The sequence below is a fragment of the Lemur catta genome, chromosome 1 (assembly GCF_020740605.2).
Source record: "Lemur catta isolate mLemCat1 chromosome 1, mLemCat1.pri, whole genome shotgun sequence".
NCBI classification, from domain to species: Eukaryota; Metazoa; Chordata; class Mammalia; order Primates; family Lemuridae; genus Lemur; species Lemur catta.
Window position 1 is genome coordinate 78,807,679 of NC_059128.1, and position 17,747 is coordinate 78,825,425.

Below are 17,747 nucleotides of genomic sequence, written 5' to 3' on the forward strand. Positions count from 1 at the left end.
TCTCTCCCGGACTAGTGGCAGCTCTGGTGGCATTGACACTGTTCCCAATCCTCCACCCCATCGGAGAGCTTACCCCGACCACAGGAACCCAAAGGGGAAGAATCCTCTGGGGCATGTCAGTCCCTAGCAGGACCGGTCCAGCCTCCCAGAACTAGCCGAATGCCTCAAATCCCTCACCCCCCTCCCAAATCCCTCAGGCACTGCTTCTCCTAGAGGAGGTAGGGAAGGGAAAGAGGCTACTGAGCTGGAAGCCTGGGGCCCTCAGGCCTCCCCTGCAAACCCCCCACCTCCTTCCCCCGTGAACGCCCATGCATGATGGGCGAGGACTAGGAAGGTCAGGCCCCAAACTCCGGTCCAACCTTCTGGTTTAGGGCTCCCATCGGGCTCAGACGTATTCCTTCCTCTTGCTTCTCTGCTCTGCTTCCTGCTTCCTCCTCACTACCCCCCCGCTCCACCGGTCCTCAGTCTCCCCGGCTGCATTCTCACCCTCCGCTCTGGTTTTCAGTCTCGCTGCTGCACGGGTGTCCGCTCTGCAGACTCGCGTCTGGTGTGAGCATCTGGACCCGGTGCTCACCCTCCTGCTGTGAAGGCTGGGCTCTCATTTGCATAACATCCTCCGCCCCTCATTTGCATGATCTCTTGCAGCTCCTACCCCGCTGCTGGGCTGGGACACCAGCGCGGCGAGCTGCCTACACTCATATAAAAGGGGTCCGCGTCCCGCGCAACTTCCAAACGCAGCACTAACCCGCAGAGCTGAGAAACTGGCCACAGCCAGTGAGAAATAATTCCGCTTGCTGGCTAACCCAACTCTGTCCGGCCCAACCCGCTACGCTTCCTTAGCCGGAAGCCGCGGGGCTCAGACTTGACCAGCCCAGCCCACTCGGTCCTAGTCTCGACCCGAAAAGACGCCAAAGACGCGCTCTCCCGCCTCCAGGCAGCCCCACCTGCTCGCCCACCTACGTGCTGCGCTCGGCGGGCTTGCGGCATGACCCTGTGGAACGGCGTGCTGCCTTTTTACCCCCAGCCCCGGCATGCCGCGGGCTTCTGCGTCCCGCTGCTTATCGTCATTCTGGTGTTCTTGGTCTTGGCCGCCAGCTTTCTGTTCATCTTGCCTGGGATCCGTGGCCACTCGGTAAGGAGGTCCTAGTGCCTGGGTTGGGGGATGAGAGGTCACATGGGCAGTTTCTCAGGCGACCAGGACAGGTAAGACTGCTCAAGGGCCTCCATGAATAGTCAAACTGAGGCTCAGGTAGAGCAAATTCAGGAGTATGGTGCAGCAAGCACCCCTTCGCAAGGACAGGGAGAGCTCCCCATCCAAGACATCCTGGAGAGAGACCTTAGCTGGGTCATTTGGAAGGCTGCTACAGAGAGTGGACGCCCAGTTTAGTAATCCTAGGACTGATTCTAAGCTTCACGTGTTGCCAGGGCCTCCCACCTCTCCCGGGACTGCAGCTGCACTCTCATCCTATCCCCTGAGTGATGAACTTCAGGCCAAGAGGACAGATGTCAGCAGATGAGATTGCTGTGTTTCCCTTTTGTGCTGAGTGAGACACATGTGTATGGGTGTCCCATCCTAAGGACTCAGAGAATCTCACACAGGATTTGAAGTTGTAGCAGACTGGGTGCATTTCCTTAGACTTTCCCCCTCCCCGAGAATCTATGTTGTGCACTTTTCAAGTCTGGGAGGACCCAGCCTTTCCACCTCTTGATCTGTGTTGGTTTCCCTGGTAACTGGTGCACCTAGAAGTATCTGCATTCCCACCTCCTCTACTTGGAGACCAGGGCCTGGGGCCTCCCTCTTCTGAGGGAGGTGATCCCTGCCTGCCTAGCACTTCTGGACTCACTGAGCCTCACCAAGCAGTGACTGAACCAGGAGGTGGGACCAGAACCAGGCGCCAGACAGCTGGGGGAGTGAAGGTGGCTGGAGAGTGCCAGGCAGAGGCACCTTGGGCTGTAGGGTGGACAGGGAAATAGGGCTGGGGAGATGGAATCACATGGCCAGAAAACATCAGAAATGCCAGTAGCCCAGAAGGACTGCAAGAGAGGCATCTCTGACAACAACCTCAAAGGTCAGGAATGTAACTAAAGATCAAGGTGGAGTGGTGTCAAGGAAGGTGTTGGGGACGCTGGTTGGGCAGTGCCCAGGCCTGACCCAGGTGCCTGTTTCTGCAGCGCTGGTTCTGGTTGGTGAGAGTTCTTCTCAGTCTGTTCGTAGGCGCAGAAATTGTGGGTGAGTGTGTGGTGCAGCCTATGGGGAGAGGACCTGGGGTGAGAAAGGAGGTGGGTAGAGGGCACCTGGGAAAATGGGGAACTGGGGTTGATTTCCTCTTCCCACTCTCCAGCTCTTTCTAGTGTCCATTCTTTGGCCCTTACCATGCAACCACATTGGACCTCTAGATCCCCATGTCTCTGCAAAGTGTCCCACCGCCCCCATTACCAATCTCCTAATTCCATCTTCCCACCCCCACTGTGTGCCTTTCCCACAGCGGTGTACTTCAGCGCAGAATGGTTCGTGGGTACAGTGAGCACCAGCACATCCTACAAAGCCTTCAGTGCTGAGCGCATTAGAGCCCGTGTTGGTCTGCAAGTGGGCCTGGTGGGCGTTAATATTACACTCACAGGTGAGGGGGCTGGGCTGAAGTGAGTTCCTGGGTTAGGGGAGTGTGGCAAGGGTAGCTGGAGGACCTCTCACACCCTACAGGCCCAAATAGCTTTTGGTCCTCACGGATTTGCGTTTTCCCCAACCACCACCAAACTCATTTCTCCGGCTGTGGGCGCCGCACCCCCTTTCTTATCTGAATCCGCTTACCTTTGAGGTCCCTGGCCGGACGCAGCCCCATGACCCAGCTGCTCTCCGCAGGGATCCCAGTGCATCAGCTGAACGAGACCATTGATTACAATGAGCAGTTCACCTGGCGCCTGGACGAGGACTACGCCGCGGAGTACGCGGACGCCCTGGAGAAGGGGTTGCCGGACCCAGTGCTCTACCTGGCGGAAAAGTTCACACCGAGCAGCCCTTGCGGGCTGTACCACCAGTACCACCTGGCGGGACACTATGCCTCGGCCACGCTGTGGTAAGCGCCGGAGGGAAGGCTGTGTGTGTGTGTGTGTGTGTGTGTGTGTGTGTGCGCGCGCGCGCGCCAGCGGTGTGGAAAAGGGAGGATGGAGGCCTCCGAGGTGATCTGCAACTACAGGGCGATCCGCTCCGGTGGGAATTACAGCCTCGCGGGGCAGAAGGTCACGAGATCCGCACAGTTGGAATCCGAAGACACCCAGCAACCGCACGCCGCTTCTCCCTGGGAGGATTCCCCGGTGCCTCCGCCATCCCAGCTTTCGCGCTGGGGTGGGGACTTGGGGGCGAGGCCCTGGGAACCCCGACGGACTGGGAGAATACAGCTCACGACCGGCGGGTCCCCCTCCCACACCCGCAGGGTGGCCTTCTGCTCCTGGCTCCTCTCCAACGTGCTGCTCTCCATGCCTGCCCCGCTGTACGGAGGCTTGGCGCTCCTGACCACCGGCGCCTTCGCGCTCTTCGCTGTCTTCGCCTTCGCCTCCGTCTCCAGCGCGCCGCTCTGCCCGCTCCGCCTCGGCGCCTCTGCGCTCACCGCTCATTACGGCGCCGCTTTTTGGGTCACGCTGGCAACCGGTGAGGATCGAGGGGATGGGCCCGGGGCGGCTGAGAGTGGGGACAGGATTTGTAACGGGTGTGCGCTTTCCAGTTTACAAAATGAATTCATATCTATTATCTAATTTGCCCCTCTCAAGAGTTCGTAGAGGCAGACAGGCGTTGTTATGCCCATTTTAGAGATGAGAAGAGGGGGGTTAGAAGGGTTTGGTGTCTTGCTCCAGTTAGCACGGGAACCTGCGTATCATGTGCTCTAGATTAGAGGTCTTCCTGCGAGCTGTGTGTGTGTCTGGGGAGCAGACGCGAGAGGCAGGCATAAAAAGACGGAGGAGGGCGGGCCGGGTTCCGGCCTGGCGCCCTGACTCCCCCCTCCCCTGCTTCTTTCCGTCCGCGCTGCCCCAGGCGTCCTGTGCCTCCTCCTCGGAGGGGCCGTTGTGAGTCTCCACTATGCTCGGCCCAGCGCTCTTCGAGCCTTTCTGGACCAAAGCCTGAAGGACAGCAGTAGCCCGGGGAGAGAGGGCTTTTCTCTTGTCCTGAAGAACCCGCTGCACAAGCAGTCCGGGCTCCCCGACTTACACATCACCACTAATCTGTGATGGGGGCCCGACTCCGGACTCCCTCCGCGCCTGGCCTGCTCTGGGAGGGCACTGCGCTGCTGCTGGCCGGGAAAGAAAGGGGCGGCGGCCTCTGACCTGCAGTAGGCACCAGGGAAAGCCTCCTGGGGCGAGATGTAAATAAAGTTTTTTTTTCTTTTTTTTTTTAAATTTTCATGGCTTCTCTGAGCTCTTGGGGATGGATACACGGCCTCAAGAGAGGCTTCCTCGGGCTGGAGACAGCCTAGAACACTGTATCCTGCTGCCAAACCGGATTCTCTCAGTTTGGAGAAACCAGAGTAAGCGAGGAAAGTTCTGGGAGAGGGACGCCCTCTAGTGAGGCCTGAGGGAAACCGACCGAGTCAGCATCTTCCTGAGCCGCCCCAGGTGGACGGTCTGTCGCAGTGACCTGGCAGGTCACCCTCCCACCCAGATCCCAATCTGCTGGCCCCGCTGAGTGAGCTGGCAAGGAACAGCGTTTTGGACCAAGGAATTGATTCACTAATTCCTCCCACCTGGCTTCTTTTGGGGTGGTGTCTGAGTGCCAAGGTAGATGTCAGTAAGATGTAAAAATATAAATCCTGAGATTCTTTTCTTAGGTCCTTGGCAAGTCCTACAATCTTATTTAGTAAATTTGGGAACAGAAGCTCAAAGAGAATGTGGAATATCTGTTTAATATTTGACCAGGGATGAGAAGTTTGGTCTCTGCTCCCTTCCAGTTTTGTCTTTCATTGTCCCAAGAGGTCACAAAAGCTGGGGAAGTAAAGGAAGAACGAAAGGGACCCAGGAAAAAGGAAAACAAGAGCTCCTGAGGGATAAGAGGGACCTTATGAGAATCACACTGTAGTCCCTCCCCGCCACATCCGTTTTGTGGGTGAGGTTGGGTTTCAGTGAATGGCACACTGAAGAGGCCAAGCACCAAGAAGAGGCAGGGTTGCTGTGCAGAAATAGGACAGTCCTGCTTGGTCTTACCATGGCAGCAGGCTTTATGGGCAGGTGCAACATCTCTTTAGCACCATAGGGCTTTCTGTTTTGTTTTGTTTTTTAACATCAGTAGGTAGAGCCTCTTTTTTCTACTCCTCCCCTACCGGTTGGTGCTGGGGATCTGACACAACCCACCCTGAGGGCAGTTCTGTTGGTTTCATGGGGCTCCAATGAGGTCTGGAGCCAGACTGGAAGTCCAGGTGGCTGCTGGAGAGGAACGTTATAGAGCACAGTCAGGCTCTCCGGGATGCTTCTCCTTACAGCCTGGCTTGGAGGAGGCAGCCTCTGACAGAGCAATGTCCTGGGGCTCGGGACTCTCAGCCATGGACCGGTAGCGGGGGCTCGGGAGTCCCTCTTCCTCAGGACTCCACTCCAGCATGTGGTCCTCCTCCACATTCTGGTTGAAGAAAGCCTTCACCCTGTGGGGCTGCATCCTGTGGGCCACTACCATAGCCAGGCCCAGCAGCACACATATCACTCCTGGAGACAAGGGCAACAGATGTCCTGAATTAGTGCTAGTAACACCCTCCCAAGGACGTCTTTGCTCAGGAGCATTGGAACAATGCTAAGGGAGGCCTGGAGTCCCTGCTTCAGGGCAACTTGGGCTCAGAGAAGTGACTGGCTTAGGGTCATATGGCTGGTGTGGCTCTGTTGCCCTGAGTTTCCAGACTCCAAGCCCAGTGCTCTTTCAGTTATAGCCCAGAAGAGAGAGAGAGAGCGAACACACACTCTGAAACTGGAGAAAAGAGAAGCCCTGGGTGGAGGGCAGGGCACAGAGGTGGAGGCATGAGAGGTAGGCACAGTGGGATAGGAGAGGAGAATAAAACCGCAGGATAATTTAAGGCTGTGTGAGGCAGGGACAGGGAAGGAGTCTAGGAATGGGGACACAGAGAGAAGGGTGTTCAGGGGATGTGGGAGGAGGGGACCTGGGGATGGAAGATTTAGGAAGGAGCTGGGTGAAGAGAGTTAGGGGATGAGGGAACATGTCAGCGACCAAGAAAAGATACAGCACAGTGGACATCTATGAAGAGGGAGGGGAAGTGGCACTGAAAGAGTCAGTGCCAGGAGATAAGGGATACAAGAGGGATGGAGCTTTAAAGAGGGCAAAGGCATTCTGACCCCCAGAAGCAGACTCTCGATCCCACCAACACGATGGCCCCTGGCCCACCCTCCTTGGCCCTGAGGCTTCTCTGGTGCCTGTCTTTGGGGCTGGGTCTCACCTATGATCAGTGTGATCCAGAAGGCAGGCCCACGGTGAGTATGCAGCACAGCAGTGCCCAGACGCAGGGGACAGGGTGGGGTGAGTGATGTGCCCACAGAGTAGAAGAGCAGTGCCAACAGTTGGAAGATGCCCGTGGCCAGCAGCATGTGGCCACCGTAGACCAGCACAGGCATGGAGAACATCACGTTGGCCAGCAGCCAGCAGAGGAATGCCACCCTGAAGAGCCAGGACCCAGTGAGGACTGGCCCAGGCACCTCTTCCCAACCCAGCACTGTGGTGATTGGTGCCAGCCATCCCACCCCAGGATATCCATATGAGTGGAGGAGAGATGAATAGAAACTCTGTTCCTGAGTCTAAGCCACCAGGGCCTCCCCCCATCCCCTTCCCACCCTCACCACAACGTGGCCGAGGCATAGTATCCTGCCACACGGTACTGGTGGTGCAGGCCGCATGGGCTTCTCGGGGTGAACTTCTCGGCCAGGTAGAGCACAGGGTCTGGCAGCCCCTTCTCCAGTGCCTTGGCATACTCCTCAGCATAGTTCTTGCCCAGGCGCCAGGTGAACTCCTCATTGTAATTGATGGTCTCATTTAGCTGCTGCACGGGGGTCCCTGGGGAACAGGGCATCTGTGCTCAGCAGGCCAGAGTGGAGCATTTGCCTGGGTAGAAGCCCAGTCACTCACACTGGGCAGAGGGACCAGAGCTGGTCTCAGTTGTGAGAAGGCAGCTTCCAAGGCTCTGAACTTCCCTTCCTACCATCCCTCCAGCACCCACACATCCTCCTAGCCCCAGTGCCAGGCATCCTGTAGCTCCTTGGATCACACCAAACATAGATCCTATAGATAGCAGAGCCTTCCCCTCCCTCCCAGGTAAGAGCCCTCCCTCACCTGTGATCGTGATGTTGACTCCTCTCAGTCCAACCTGCAACCCAATATCAGCGCTGATCCACGCAGAACTGAAGGCCTTGTATGATGTGTTGGTGCTGACTTGGCCCACAGACCACTCAGAACTGAAATTCACAGCTAGGGTTGGGGTGTTGGACATATGGGAACTTAGAGAGGTGTGGGCATTAGTGGGTCAGAGTCAGAAAGAGAGCTATGAGAGATCCACGCCTGTTCTGGTTATAACTGTATACTCATTAACTAGCCCAGGGTCTGGCTCATGGGAAGTCTGCCAACCACATGTGTAGGATGAATAGATAGGTTAGAGTCCAAGATTTCCCATGGTCACACTCTATTTACCCTTCCCTCCCTTTCTCCCCATTTTAGGGTGAGTCACTTAGTGACTTGGGGGAGAGAGTATTAACATAAACCATGATGGGCAAGCGCAGATAGCTCTACACAGAGACCTTCTCTCTCTCCTGTTTGCCTAATCACCCAAGCAAAGCAAGCAGCCCTCCCCCATTCTCTCTGCATCTCTCTCCAGAGGTCTTCTGCCCACAGACATTCATTTTGACCTGCTTTCCCCTGAATAATAAGGTTAGGAAGGTTGAGGAGATGTTTCCTGAGGCCACACCCCTCTGGGCAAGTATAAGAGTGAGGGGCTAAGGCCACAGTATGGGGGCTAAGGTGGTATTGAAGCCACCTGAAGCTGTGGGGGGAAACAAGAGGAGGAGAGGTAGGTTGCTAAGGGGAGTTGATGGGATGGAGGTGGCTGCCCAAGCCAGATGCACTTCATACTTACCCAGGATCACAGCCCCGATGAACAAGCTGGTCACCACCCGCAGCAGCCAGAACAGCCTCTGAGTCATAGGGTGGGTGGGTTCAGTAAGGAGCACCCTCCTTCCAAGTCCACCCTTCCTCTTTTCAGACTTGGGGGAGGGGCAGGGACTCTAAAACTGAGATCACTTGGTCAATTGAGATCAGAGCGTCTGGCACATAATACATGCTCAATACTATCTGTTGAATCAGAGGGCAGGGAGCTCTCTGCCTGGTGTGGTGGTGATGCTTTCTCAGCACCAAAGTCTCTTTTCTGAATCTGGACCCCTTATGCTGAGGCTGAGGTCTCTCTGGGGCTGGGGTCTCCAAGGCTGGGTTTGTTTCTCACCATCTTGCCCCGAATGCCAGGCAGGATGATGATGAAGGTGACCAGTACAGTCAAAAAGATGATGATGATGATGGCCGAGGTGGTGTCCATTGGGAAGATTGTCTTGGAGTCAGCGTAGAAGGGGAATGTGTGTCCGAAAGCAGCCATTTTGGTGGGAGGGTGCCGGGGGAGGCAATGCTGTACAAGAACAATGGATATTGCGTGCCCTCTAAGTACCTGGCACTGTTCCTGGTGCTAGAGAAATGACACAGGATAAGCTACACCAGGCTCCTCTTCTCTGGACCTCACATTTTGTGCCTCCCCAGACTCCACTGTTGCTGCCATCCCAGAGCCCCTCAGCCGTCCCTCTCCCCACCTGCCGGCTGTGGCAGAGGAGGGTCTTGGCAACAGTCTCTGTTGCCCCATGCTCCCTTCCTAACCCCAGGTTCCCTAAATCAGTGCCACCACCCTTGATGCTTCTCTGTTTCTTCTGGGACTGGCTCAATAAATATAATTCTCTTCTATCTCCTTCAGGCCTCTGTCTGCACAAGCAGATAGATGACAGAACATAAGAAGTGCTATATTTACTGTCAAGTGAAGGCATAAGGGTGAAAGATGGTACAGATTATAAAAAAACTGGCTTTCTTCTTCCATCCCCAAAGGAACAAAGGCCAGACAGCTCTGCTAAATGTATAATTCAACTACATCATCAGAGGACTGGTTTGCAGGCCTGGCAGTGTCCACATTGGTCTGTCCAGCTTTCTCAAGCACTCTGGCTCCTGTTCTGGCAACTGCAGAACAGTGGAGCTTAAGTGAGTTCACCTGAATGAAAAAGCACTGAAGGGGCCCTGCCCTCTCCCAGGCTTAGTGCTGGGGGCAGATGTCTTGCTATTCCACACATCATCAACATTGGCCCTTCTCTTTGTTTCAAATTCGCAGGCCACATTTCAGCTCAAATCCTGGCTGTGGTCTTCTCTGCCCATCCCCTGATCTTAGATCTTGTTTGACTCTAGTTTGTCTCTTTGTCAATATCCTAATTAGAATATTGGGAAAATGGTACCTGAATTCACTGTGTTTAGCTATATCTCAGACAGAATGGGGTGCAAGACACACTATTATTTTTGGTACCACAAAGAAAGAAAAATAAAGGTACTGCCAATTAACTGGTAAGACATGCCCATTGCTGGTAAGACACACCCAGTATCGGAAATATCAAAATGTGAAAAAGAAAATGCATCTTAGGATCAATGATCCAGTCTTGCTTATTTCCCTAAGAATGATCTGTACTGGGGTATTGGTTTGTCCAGAAGGCTCCATAATTTAGCCTGATCACGCATTGTCTTATTAAGCAATACAGTGAAAGAGTAAGCGTTGGAGTCAAGGAGCTCCAAAGGGTTTTAATTTTGCCTCTGCCTCTTGCAAGTGACTTGAGCTCTACAGAGACCTGGTTTTATTGGAAAATGGAGATAATAACATCTACCTTATAGTGTCATTGAGAGGATGAAATGAGATTGTGTGTATATAGTGCTAAGAACAGTGCTGGGAACAAATAAGCTACCAGGTTGGGAAGGAGGGGACATTCATTACTCCATCTATCTCTTCTCCAATCTTTCTTGGAGAGAACCCTGGGCTGGAATCAGTTCTGGATCTAGCTTCAGTTCTTCACTTTATAACATTGGACAGGTAAGTGATAATCTCAGTGGCCCTTGGTTTCCTCATCTGCAACTGGATATGATGATCTCCAGGTCCCTTCTAGTTCTAATGCTGGGATTCTCCTATTACATCCTAGCTTCCAGCCTTCTCCTCTCCATCTAAGCTGGCCACCTCCTTTTGCTGTCTCTGGGGTAGCATGGTGTCAGGCAAAGAAACAGAGAGACAGACAGTTTAACTTTTAATTCTGTCCTTTGGGCAGGTCACATAACCTCTGAGTGTCAGTTTTAAGACGAATTTTTTGCCTTTTCCTAACTTTTCAACTCTCCCATCCCAGAAGAATAGGTGTCTCTCTTCTCTCCAATTCTGCGAGTTCATCCTCCTGGCTCTATCTCAGTCCTACCTGCCTTCTTCACCACTTTGTTGTTTTTGTTTTTGTTTTTGAGACAGAGTCTTGCTCTGTCACCCTTGCTAGAGAGTAGTGGCATCATCATAGCTCACTGCAACCTCAGACTTCTGGGCTCAAGCAATCTGCCTCAGCCTCCAAAGTAGCTGGGACTATATAGGCTTGCGCCACCATGCCCAGCTAATTTTTCTATTTTTTGTAGAGATGGGTCTCACTCTTGCTCAGGCTGGTCTTGAACTCCTGACCTTAAGCAATCCTCGTGGCTTGGCCTCCCAGAGTGCTAGGATTACAGGCATGAGCCATCAGGCCCGCCTTCTTCACCACTTTTATCATCATTTGTCCCCTTCTCCTTCATAGCTTTTCAGCTTCTCTTTCTCTGCCGGCTCCTTCTCCCAAGAATATGCTTAAATTTCTCCCATCCTAAAAACACAGTGAAAAGGAACCTTCTCCCTTGATCTTTTGGGTCCTCTCCAGCTACCATCCTGTCCTAATGTCTCCCCTTCCCGGCCAGGCTCTTTGAAAAAATAGCCTATATTGGCATTTCCACTGCCTATATCTTCATCCTATTGCAATCTGACTTTTCCTCATGCCTGCCTTCTTCATTAGGTCACTAAAAGTTAAATCTAAAGAGAAGTTTTCACTTTTCACCCATCTTGACCTCCCTGTGGTATCGATACTGTGGACCATGCCCTCTTTCTTCAAACTTTTTCTCCTTGGATTTCCATGACACCATGTTCTCCTGGGTCTCTTGCCTCTGGCCATCCCCTGCTGGCTCCTCTGCTAGTTCTTTTCCTCTCTATTAAATGGTTACGCTCCTCAGGAGTCTGTCTTGGCTTTCTCCCTTTAGCTATTCAAGATTTCTCAGCAATCTCATCCATTCCCATGGCTAATGGTTCTCAAATGTCTCCAGGTAGACCTTCCATAGGCTCCAAAGGGCCTCAAGAGGGCCAACCACCCCATGGATATTTTCACTTGGATGTTCCCTTAATGCCTCAAATTTAACAGGCTCCAAACAGAATTCACTGTCTCTGCCCTGTTTTTTATTCTGTTGTCTTTGTCTCTTTGACAGCATCACCACTTGGTCAATAAAATAAGCCAGAGACCTGGACCATCTTACCTCCTAAATCTTTCTTGAAACTATCCATGCATTTCCTCCCCTACTGCCTCTGCCCTAACTCAGCCTCATCCTCTCTTGCCTGGTTCCAGAATAATTTTTCTAATAAGCAAATATAACCATTTCACTTCTCTGCTCTGGGTCAAATCTAATCTTCTTACTAGCACATATAAAGTGCCCACCTATCTCTGCATCTCCATCTTTTGCCCAACCTAATCTATAGCCATACTGAGCTACTGGCCTCTGCCTGAATTTGACATGCTCTTTCAAGCCTTCATGCCTTTGTGTATGCTATTTCCTCTGACTGGAATGCTCTCACGCCCTTGGCAAACGTCTTTCCACTCTTCAAGTCTCAGCTCATGTTACCTCCTCTGTGAAGTTTCCTCTGACACCACAGGTGCCAATATTCCCACCTCAAACATCCTGATTGCATGTTAAACATACCTCCACGATCACAACAATTACACTGTATTCTAATTGTCTGACCATCTGTCTCCCCTTTAGACTCTAATCTCCTTGAGGGCAGGGACTTTATATTTCCATCCCTGCATGTGGAATATACTAATGAGGTTCTGGATCAAATGAATGAATATGAATGAGTTCCTCTCCCCACAGGTGGCTTCTTCTGATTTCGCACACAAGAGGGAGCTCTGCTCCCTCATTGCTCTGTGCTATGCTTATAATTGAACGTTAACCCAGTATCACCAACAGAGGGCTAAGGATTGGGCAAGAAGGGATTTGATGATCCCTGTCAATTTTTAGTGATTTCACAAAATTTTCAGAAATCCTTTTCCAATAGTTGGACTCTCTAAAACTGCAAAGACCTAAGCATGAATGTTCATGTTTAATTAAAATATACATTTCAATCCAAGCTGAACACAAGTAACTAAGAATTTTTGGATTAAATTATTTTGTAAACTATGTGATAGTGATATTTATTTTAAAGTAGATGTTTATTGATCTAAAAGTTGTTTATTTATGATACCTAGACTGAAGCCATTATATTTTTTATGAAAGGCTATAAGAGAAAGGGCTTTAAAATGTAAAATATCTTGGCTAATAAGCTAGGAAAATAAAGCGAAGTTGTTAATAGCAAGAATACATGTTATATGCTGGAATTTCAAAACCAAATATTTCTAATATATGCAAATAATAAATAATGTAATATGTTTTGGTCAGGGTCACGTATTAGTATTTCTTATAAAAAATTTTATAAGAATGGCTCATTTCTATTAAAATGTACTTCAAAGAAACACTAACAAAGGGCTTTCTGTATCTTAAGTACAAAAGAGCAATGTTAACTTATTTCCAATGCTCCAAAATATTTATTTAAGGTGACTAAAACAAAAGTTGGTGCAAAAATTTGCTTTGCTTAATTTTTTCTTGTTCAGTTTCATGACTTAAGTTTTCCTTAATCTACATTGCCTAATTTAAAGTTAATTTTTAGGCTGGTCGAGGTGGCTCACGCCTGTAATTCTAGCACTCTGGGAGGCCGAGGCGAGTGGAGCACTCAAGGTCAGGAGTTTGAGACCAGCCTGAGCAAGAGCGAGACCCCGTCTCTACTAAAAATAGAAAGAAATTATTTGGACAGCTAAAAATATATATAGAAAAAATTAGCCAGGCATGGTGGCACATGCCTGTAGTCCTAGTTACTTGGGAGGCTGAGGCAGTAGGATTGCTTGAGCCCAGGAGTTTGAGGTTGCTGTGAGCTAGGCTGACGCCACGGCACTCTAGCCCAGGCAACAAAATGAGACTCTGTCTCAAAAAAATAAAATAAAATTAAGTTCATTTTTCATGATCCTGATCCTAATTTGGTTTTCAGTATTAAGCTAACAGGGCTCCTGCATGAAGAGGTGGGACTGAAATTAAAAATCCCCACATTCAGCAATCCTGCTTTTCCTACACAGCCTTGTGTTTCCCTCAGGAACACCTTTCTCCCTGGCTTGACAAGCAGCATCTGACAGAATTCATTCTCATATGAGAAAATCTCATATCAATATTAGCTTGGCTCACTTCTCTCGGAGCTCACCACCATGACTGGTATATAATATACATATGTATATTGATATAAATAAGCAGACACAAGATACAGTCAAATATACACCTACAAACTTATATAACCAGAGACACAGACACAAGAAGGATGCACCCAGACTGTCATTCTCAGTAATACAGATACCTATATTACTCCATCAGAGGCCCCCGAGACAAAATTAGGGACTTTCTCTAATTTGGAGTCTTCCTTTCTCACCTGATCTGGGGAAGAGGGAGCACCCTCTCCCTTTCTGGACTCCCTTCAAGTCTGAAGGCTTTCCTCATGCTCAGTTGTACTATAGACACAGTTACCCAATCCTTATCTGCCACAGGATGAACTGGAGTTTCTGTGTGTGTATGAGGGGTGGGTAAAATATATAAAGCTACAATCTTTAAGAAAACTTAGCCTCGTACAAGCTCCAGCCTTCACCATTCAGTTATGTGCTTTGTTAATGCTCTGTGGTCTCTCTCATGGCTTGACAGGACTTTCTTCCTGAAGTCTTGCCCTTGCTCACCTCCCCCATCTGCTGAAACCCATAGAGTAAGGACTACTAATTTTCTACAAAGGGGGAGTGGGTGACATGCCTGGAGTTGCCAAGAGCTCTGATTGGTGATACATTGCTACAGGAAAGTGACGGTTTCTCTGGTTGAGGTAGACCCCATTAAAAGTTTACAGCTGTGGCTGGCTAAGGGGACCCTGCCATGAACTCCTGTCCTAGACTTAACCTCTTCCAGGAAGGGGTGTGTGTGTGTGTGTATTTCTGGGTGTGTCTGTATGTGAATGTATATGTGTATTGTTGCACAAAAGTAGTAGTTAAGTGGAGAAATAGAACAAGATCTGCAAAGTGGGATTGGGGCAGGATTCCCCAGTAAGGGCTGATGTGGGTAAGGAGCTCAGGGGTGCAGAATCATGCAAACTATCCAGACTCTAGTTCAATATCCGTAAACATTGTGGCGTTTATGGGCTTATGAGGTTTTCCTTGCCTCCTTAGTTTCTTACCAAACTTTCTCTTTGAAGAACTCCCACTTGATCTGAACTTGGTCTGGGTGGAAGCAGGAAGTGCGCCCCTAGGGGCCGAGGCGGGAGCAGCACCCCCAACCCACCGAGACCGCACAGACCCCAGCAGCCGCATCCCCCACTACCCACACCCGGACCACCGTTCCCTACCTTCCCCTCTCTCAAACTGTGCGCGTAGCAGCCTGCGCAGCTCACCACCTCCTATGGAACCTCTCTCGCAACGATCCCCGGGCTGGGAGTGGGGAGGGAACGAGATACCGACGTTCTGTCAACAAAAGTGCGTGCCCTTTCTCTCGGCGAGGCTCCCTTCCCACCCCTACTCCTCTCCTAACTCGCTAAAGGACCAGGTTGTGACCTGACAAACCGGGTCTTGGGCGTTTCCCCGCCACCCACGTTGAGCCATCCCCAACCTTCTCAGACTGCATCCAAGGCTCTGCGGCGCTGCCTCCCTTTCCCTGCCGCGGACAGAGGAGAGTCAGGTGCGCTAGGACCCTGCTACCCCGTGCCTGCCCCCTCCGCAGCCATCCCTGCAACCATTCCTTTTCTACCCACCCCTCCCCAAACCCCGCCCCAGGCCCGGCACCCCGGGCAGCTCCCGCGCAAACCTAACGATTCTGTTCGAGGTCTGACGGGGAGCGGGAGCGGCTCGAAGGGCGGTGAGACTCCCGAGATCTCACGGGGATCCCCGGAGGGAGGAACTACCACAGAATCTTAGAGGGTTTTAGGATGGATGACTTCCTTTGACGCCTGGCCTGATCTGTGGGCGGGCATTGGCCGATGGTCTTGGTCTTAGAGCCCAAGCCCGACGGTGGAGAGGACCTGGGGAGAGTCCCCCCTCCTCACACCGTCTCCGTCTCGCACCCTCTCTCCAGCCCCATCAGACTTCTGGAAGCAGACTTGCCCTTTTATCTGCCCACATGGCCACACTAGCAGAGCCCTCACTCCGGACGGGACATCTCCACCTGAGCCCTGCCAGCCCACGCCGTCTCACCTTGCGCTCGGGTCCCCGGGAAGCACCTCGGCGGGTCCCCGAGCGCCAACTTCTATCCCGCCCCACTCCGCCCTGCCCCGCCTTAAAGCCAGACGCGCCATCCCCTCCTCACCCCCAGCCCCGCCCGCCCGCCCTGGCGCAGAGCTGGAGAGACAGCCAGACCAGAGCAGGTTTCGCGCGCCCAGCTGGGGAGCCAGGCCGGAGCCAAGCCGCAGTCCCGGGCTCTAGGGACGCCGCAGACGCAGGTCAGATCTGGGAGGGCTTCTCCCGGCCCGCGGGCCTGGGCGCTCCGGGGGAGGGAGCTCCAAGTGCAGGGCCGGGTCAGAGGAGCCCCAGCTCCGCCACGTTTTTGAGAGAAGGGAAATTCCAATCATCATGCACCTCTGATCTTATCCTAAGGCTAAAATAGGCCCTGTTAGGGTCTGTCCTTTGCGCTACCAAGGTTTTGGGTAACTGAGTTCTTGGAGATCTGGGAATGTTGAGTGGCCTAGTTTGCTTGGGCCTAGGGGATCTCCTCCTGGCACCAGCACAACATGCCTGGGAGGGAACTTTGGGCTTTTAGGATCCAGGCTTTCCCCCCTCAGTCCTCTCTTGGGACCAGGTTGGACTCTATGGCTTTGCCTCATCCTTCCCCCACCCTAGGTCCACCAGAGTAACCACTTTGGGAGTTGATCCTGGAAAAGTGGCCATTTGGGGTAAGAACCAGGGAGGCCTGTGTTCTCTCCCTGGTTCTGCCACTGCCTGGGGCTTCACTGCCCTGTCCTGGGGTTATGTCTTCCCTTCAGGGTTGTTGGGAAGTTACTGCTCCTTGTTGCTGTGTGAGTCGTTAAGGGGTTACCCACCCACAAGGAGAGGTTATTAAGCATGCCCACCTTCCTCTTCAGGTTGTTTCCACAGACTGGCCTTGAAAGCCCACCACATGCCCTTAGAGGCTGTATATTAAGTATTTGGAGCCCAGGATCCTGAAGACACAGTGGCAGGGGGGAAGGGATTAGGGAAGGACCACTATGGCTGCTTCAGCATGTCCAGCCTTGCAGCCTTAACTATCCAGAGCCCAGCTCTTCATACACTATCAAAGGCCAGCATCTAGACAGACTTTGTAGGATGGAGTGGGTAGGACACTGAGTTTTTGAGTTGCAGCAAGGCCTAGGTTTTCTCATTTGTTTCATGGGAGATGGGGAGTGGGGATGAAGTCACTTTCTGGGTTCTCTCCTCTGTGTCTAGACAACTGATCCAGGAGCCCTGAGGTTTGGCTGGAGATGAGGCTTTCCTGAGCCTCCTACTACCTCTACCCCACTCCTAATCTCCAGGTTGCCTTTAGGAGGTGCTCACTAGCCTTAGGTACTCCTTGTGCTGCTCAGGAATCCCAGCCTGAGTCCCCTGCTGCCTCTGTTTCCCTTTTGTTCCTGGGTGGTTTGTTGCCCTAGGGTGATAACACAGGAAGCCAGCACTAAAACATTTGAGCACCTGGCACTGCATCCCTTCTGAATCCATCCAGAGGAGCCAAGCTCCAGCCTAATCTCTCTATATCACATTTGCAAAACACCTGTCACTTTTCTTGCTTTGAATTCAACCAGAGTCTCACATCCGATTCCAGCAACCACTCTGGGAAGTAAACAGTTCAGGCCTATTTACTCCCATAGGCAGAAGAGGAAACCAAGGATCAGATCAGCTAAGATCCCACAGTGGACTGGCAGCAGCAGTGAGACCTCAGCCCCGTCTCCTGATCCCCAAGCAAGGCTCTGTCCAAGGAACACACTCTGCAGGAAGCTGGGCCAAAACAAGATTTTCCAACTAATCTTAGAAGGTAGAGTTCATTAAGGCAGGGATTTGTTTGTTTTGTTCATCACTTAATCTACAGTGCCTAGGTCAGTGCCTGGTACATAGTGGGTGCTCATCAAGTATCTGTTGGGTGAATGAAAAAATCTTGGGATAGAGTGAGTCTTTTGCACTTTGCTACCCACTATGGCCTTGGCCCAGCCCCAGGCTTTGATTCATAGGGGCCTGCAGAGGCCTTGGCCTGATTCTTCTGCATAGCTGGGACTCATTCGCTGTCCTGTTTTTTTCTAGAGTCTCCAGTTTGAGGT

General features: G+C 51.9%; 2 protein-coding genes across 3 annotated transcripts; one reads left to right on the plus strand and one right to left on the minus strand.

The window, feature by feature from the left end:
- Positions 1-110: 110 nt before the first annotated feature.
- DUOXA2 (dual oxidase maturation factor 2) lies at positions 111-4,440 on the plus strand. The gene is made up of 7 exons (XM_045528228.1): positions 111-115; positions 935-1,132; positions 2,173-2,230; positions 2,487-2,621; positions 2,861-3,074; positions 3,432-3,646; positions 4,028-4,440. Exons 2-7 carry the CDS (start codon positions 986-988, stop codon positions 4,219-4,221), a joined length of 963 nt encoding a protein of 320 aa, XP_045384184.1. The 5' UTR covers positions 111-115; positions 935-985; the 3' UTR covers positions 4,222-4,440.
- A 951-nt stretch (positions 4,441-5,391) lies between these two features.
- Positions 5,392-15,307, minus strand: DUOXA1 (dual oxidase maturation factor 1). 2 transcript variants are annotated; one of them, XM_045528202.1, is made up of 7 exons: positions 15,275-15,307; positions 8,469-8,645; positions 8,106-8,163; positions 7,310-7,444; positions 6,820-7,033; positions 6,423-6,640; positions 5,392-5,682 (listed from the first exon to the last, which is right to left on the minus strand). In XM_045528202.1, the coding sequence occupies exons 2-7, from the start codon at positions 8,613-8,615 to the stop codon at positions 5,423-5,425; spliced, it is 1,032 nt and encodes a 343-aa protein (XP_045384158.1). In that variant the 5' UTR covers positions 8,616-8,645; positions 15,275-15,307; the 3' UTR covers positions 5,392-5,422. The 2 variants fall into 2 exon arrangements, with proteins under 2 accessions (XP_045384158.1, XP_045384149.1); XM_045528193.1 differs by lacking the exon at positions 15,275-15,307 and having other exon boundaries at positions 8,469-8,655.
- Positions 15,308-17,747: the final 2,440 nt, after the last annotated feature.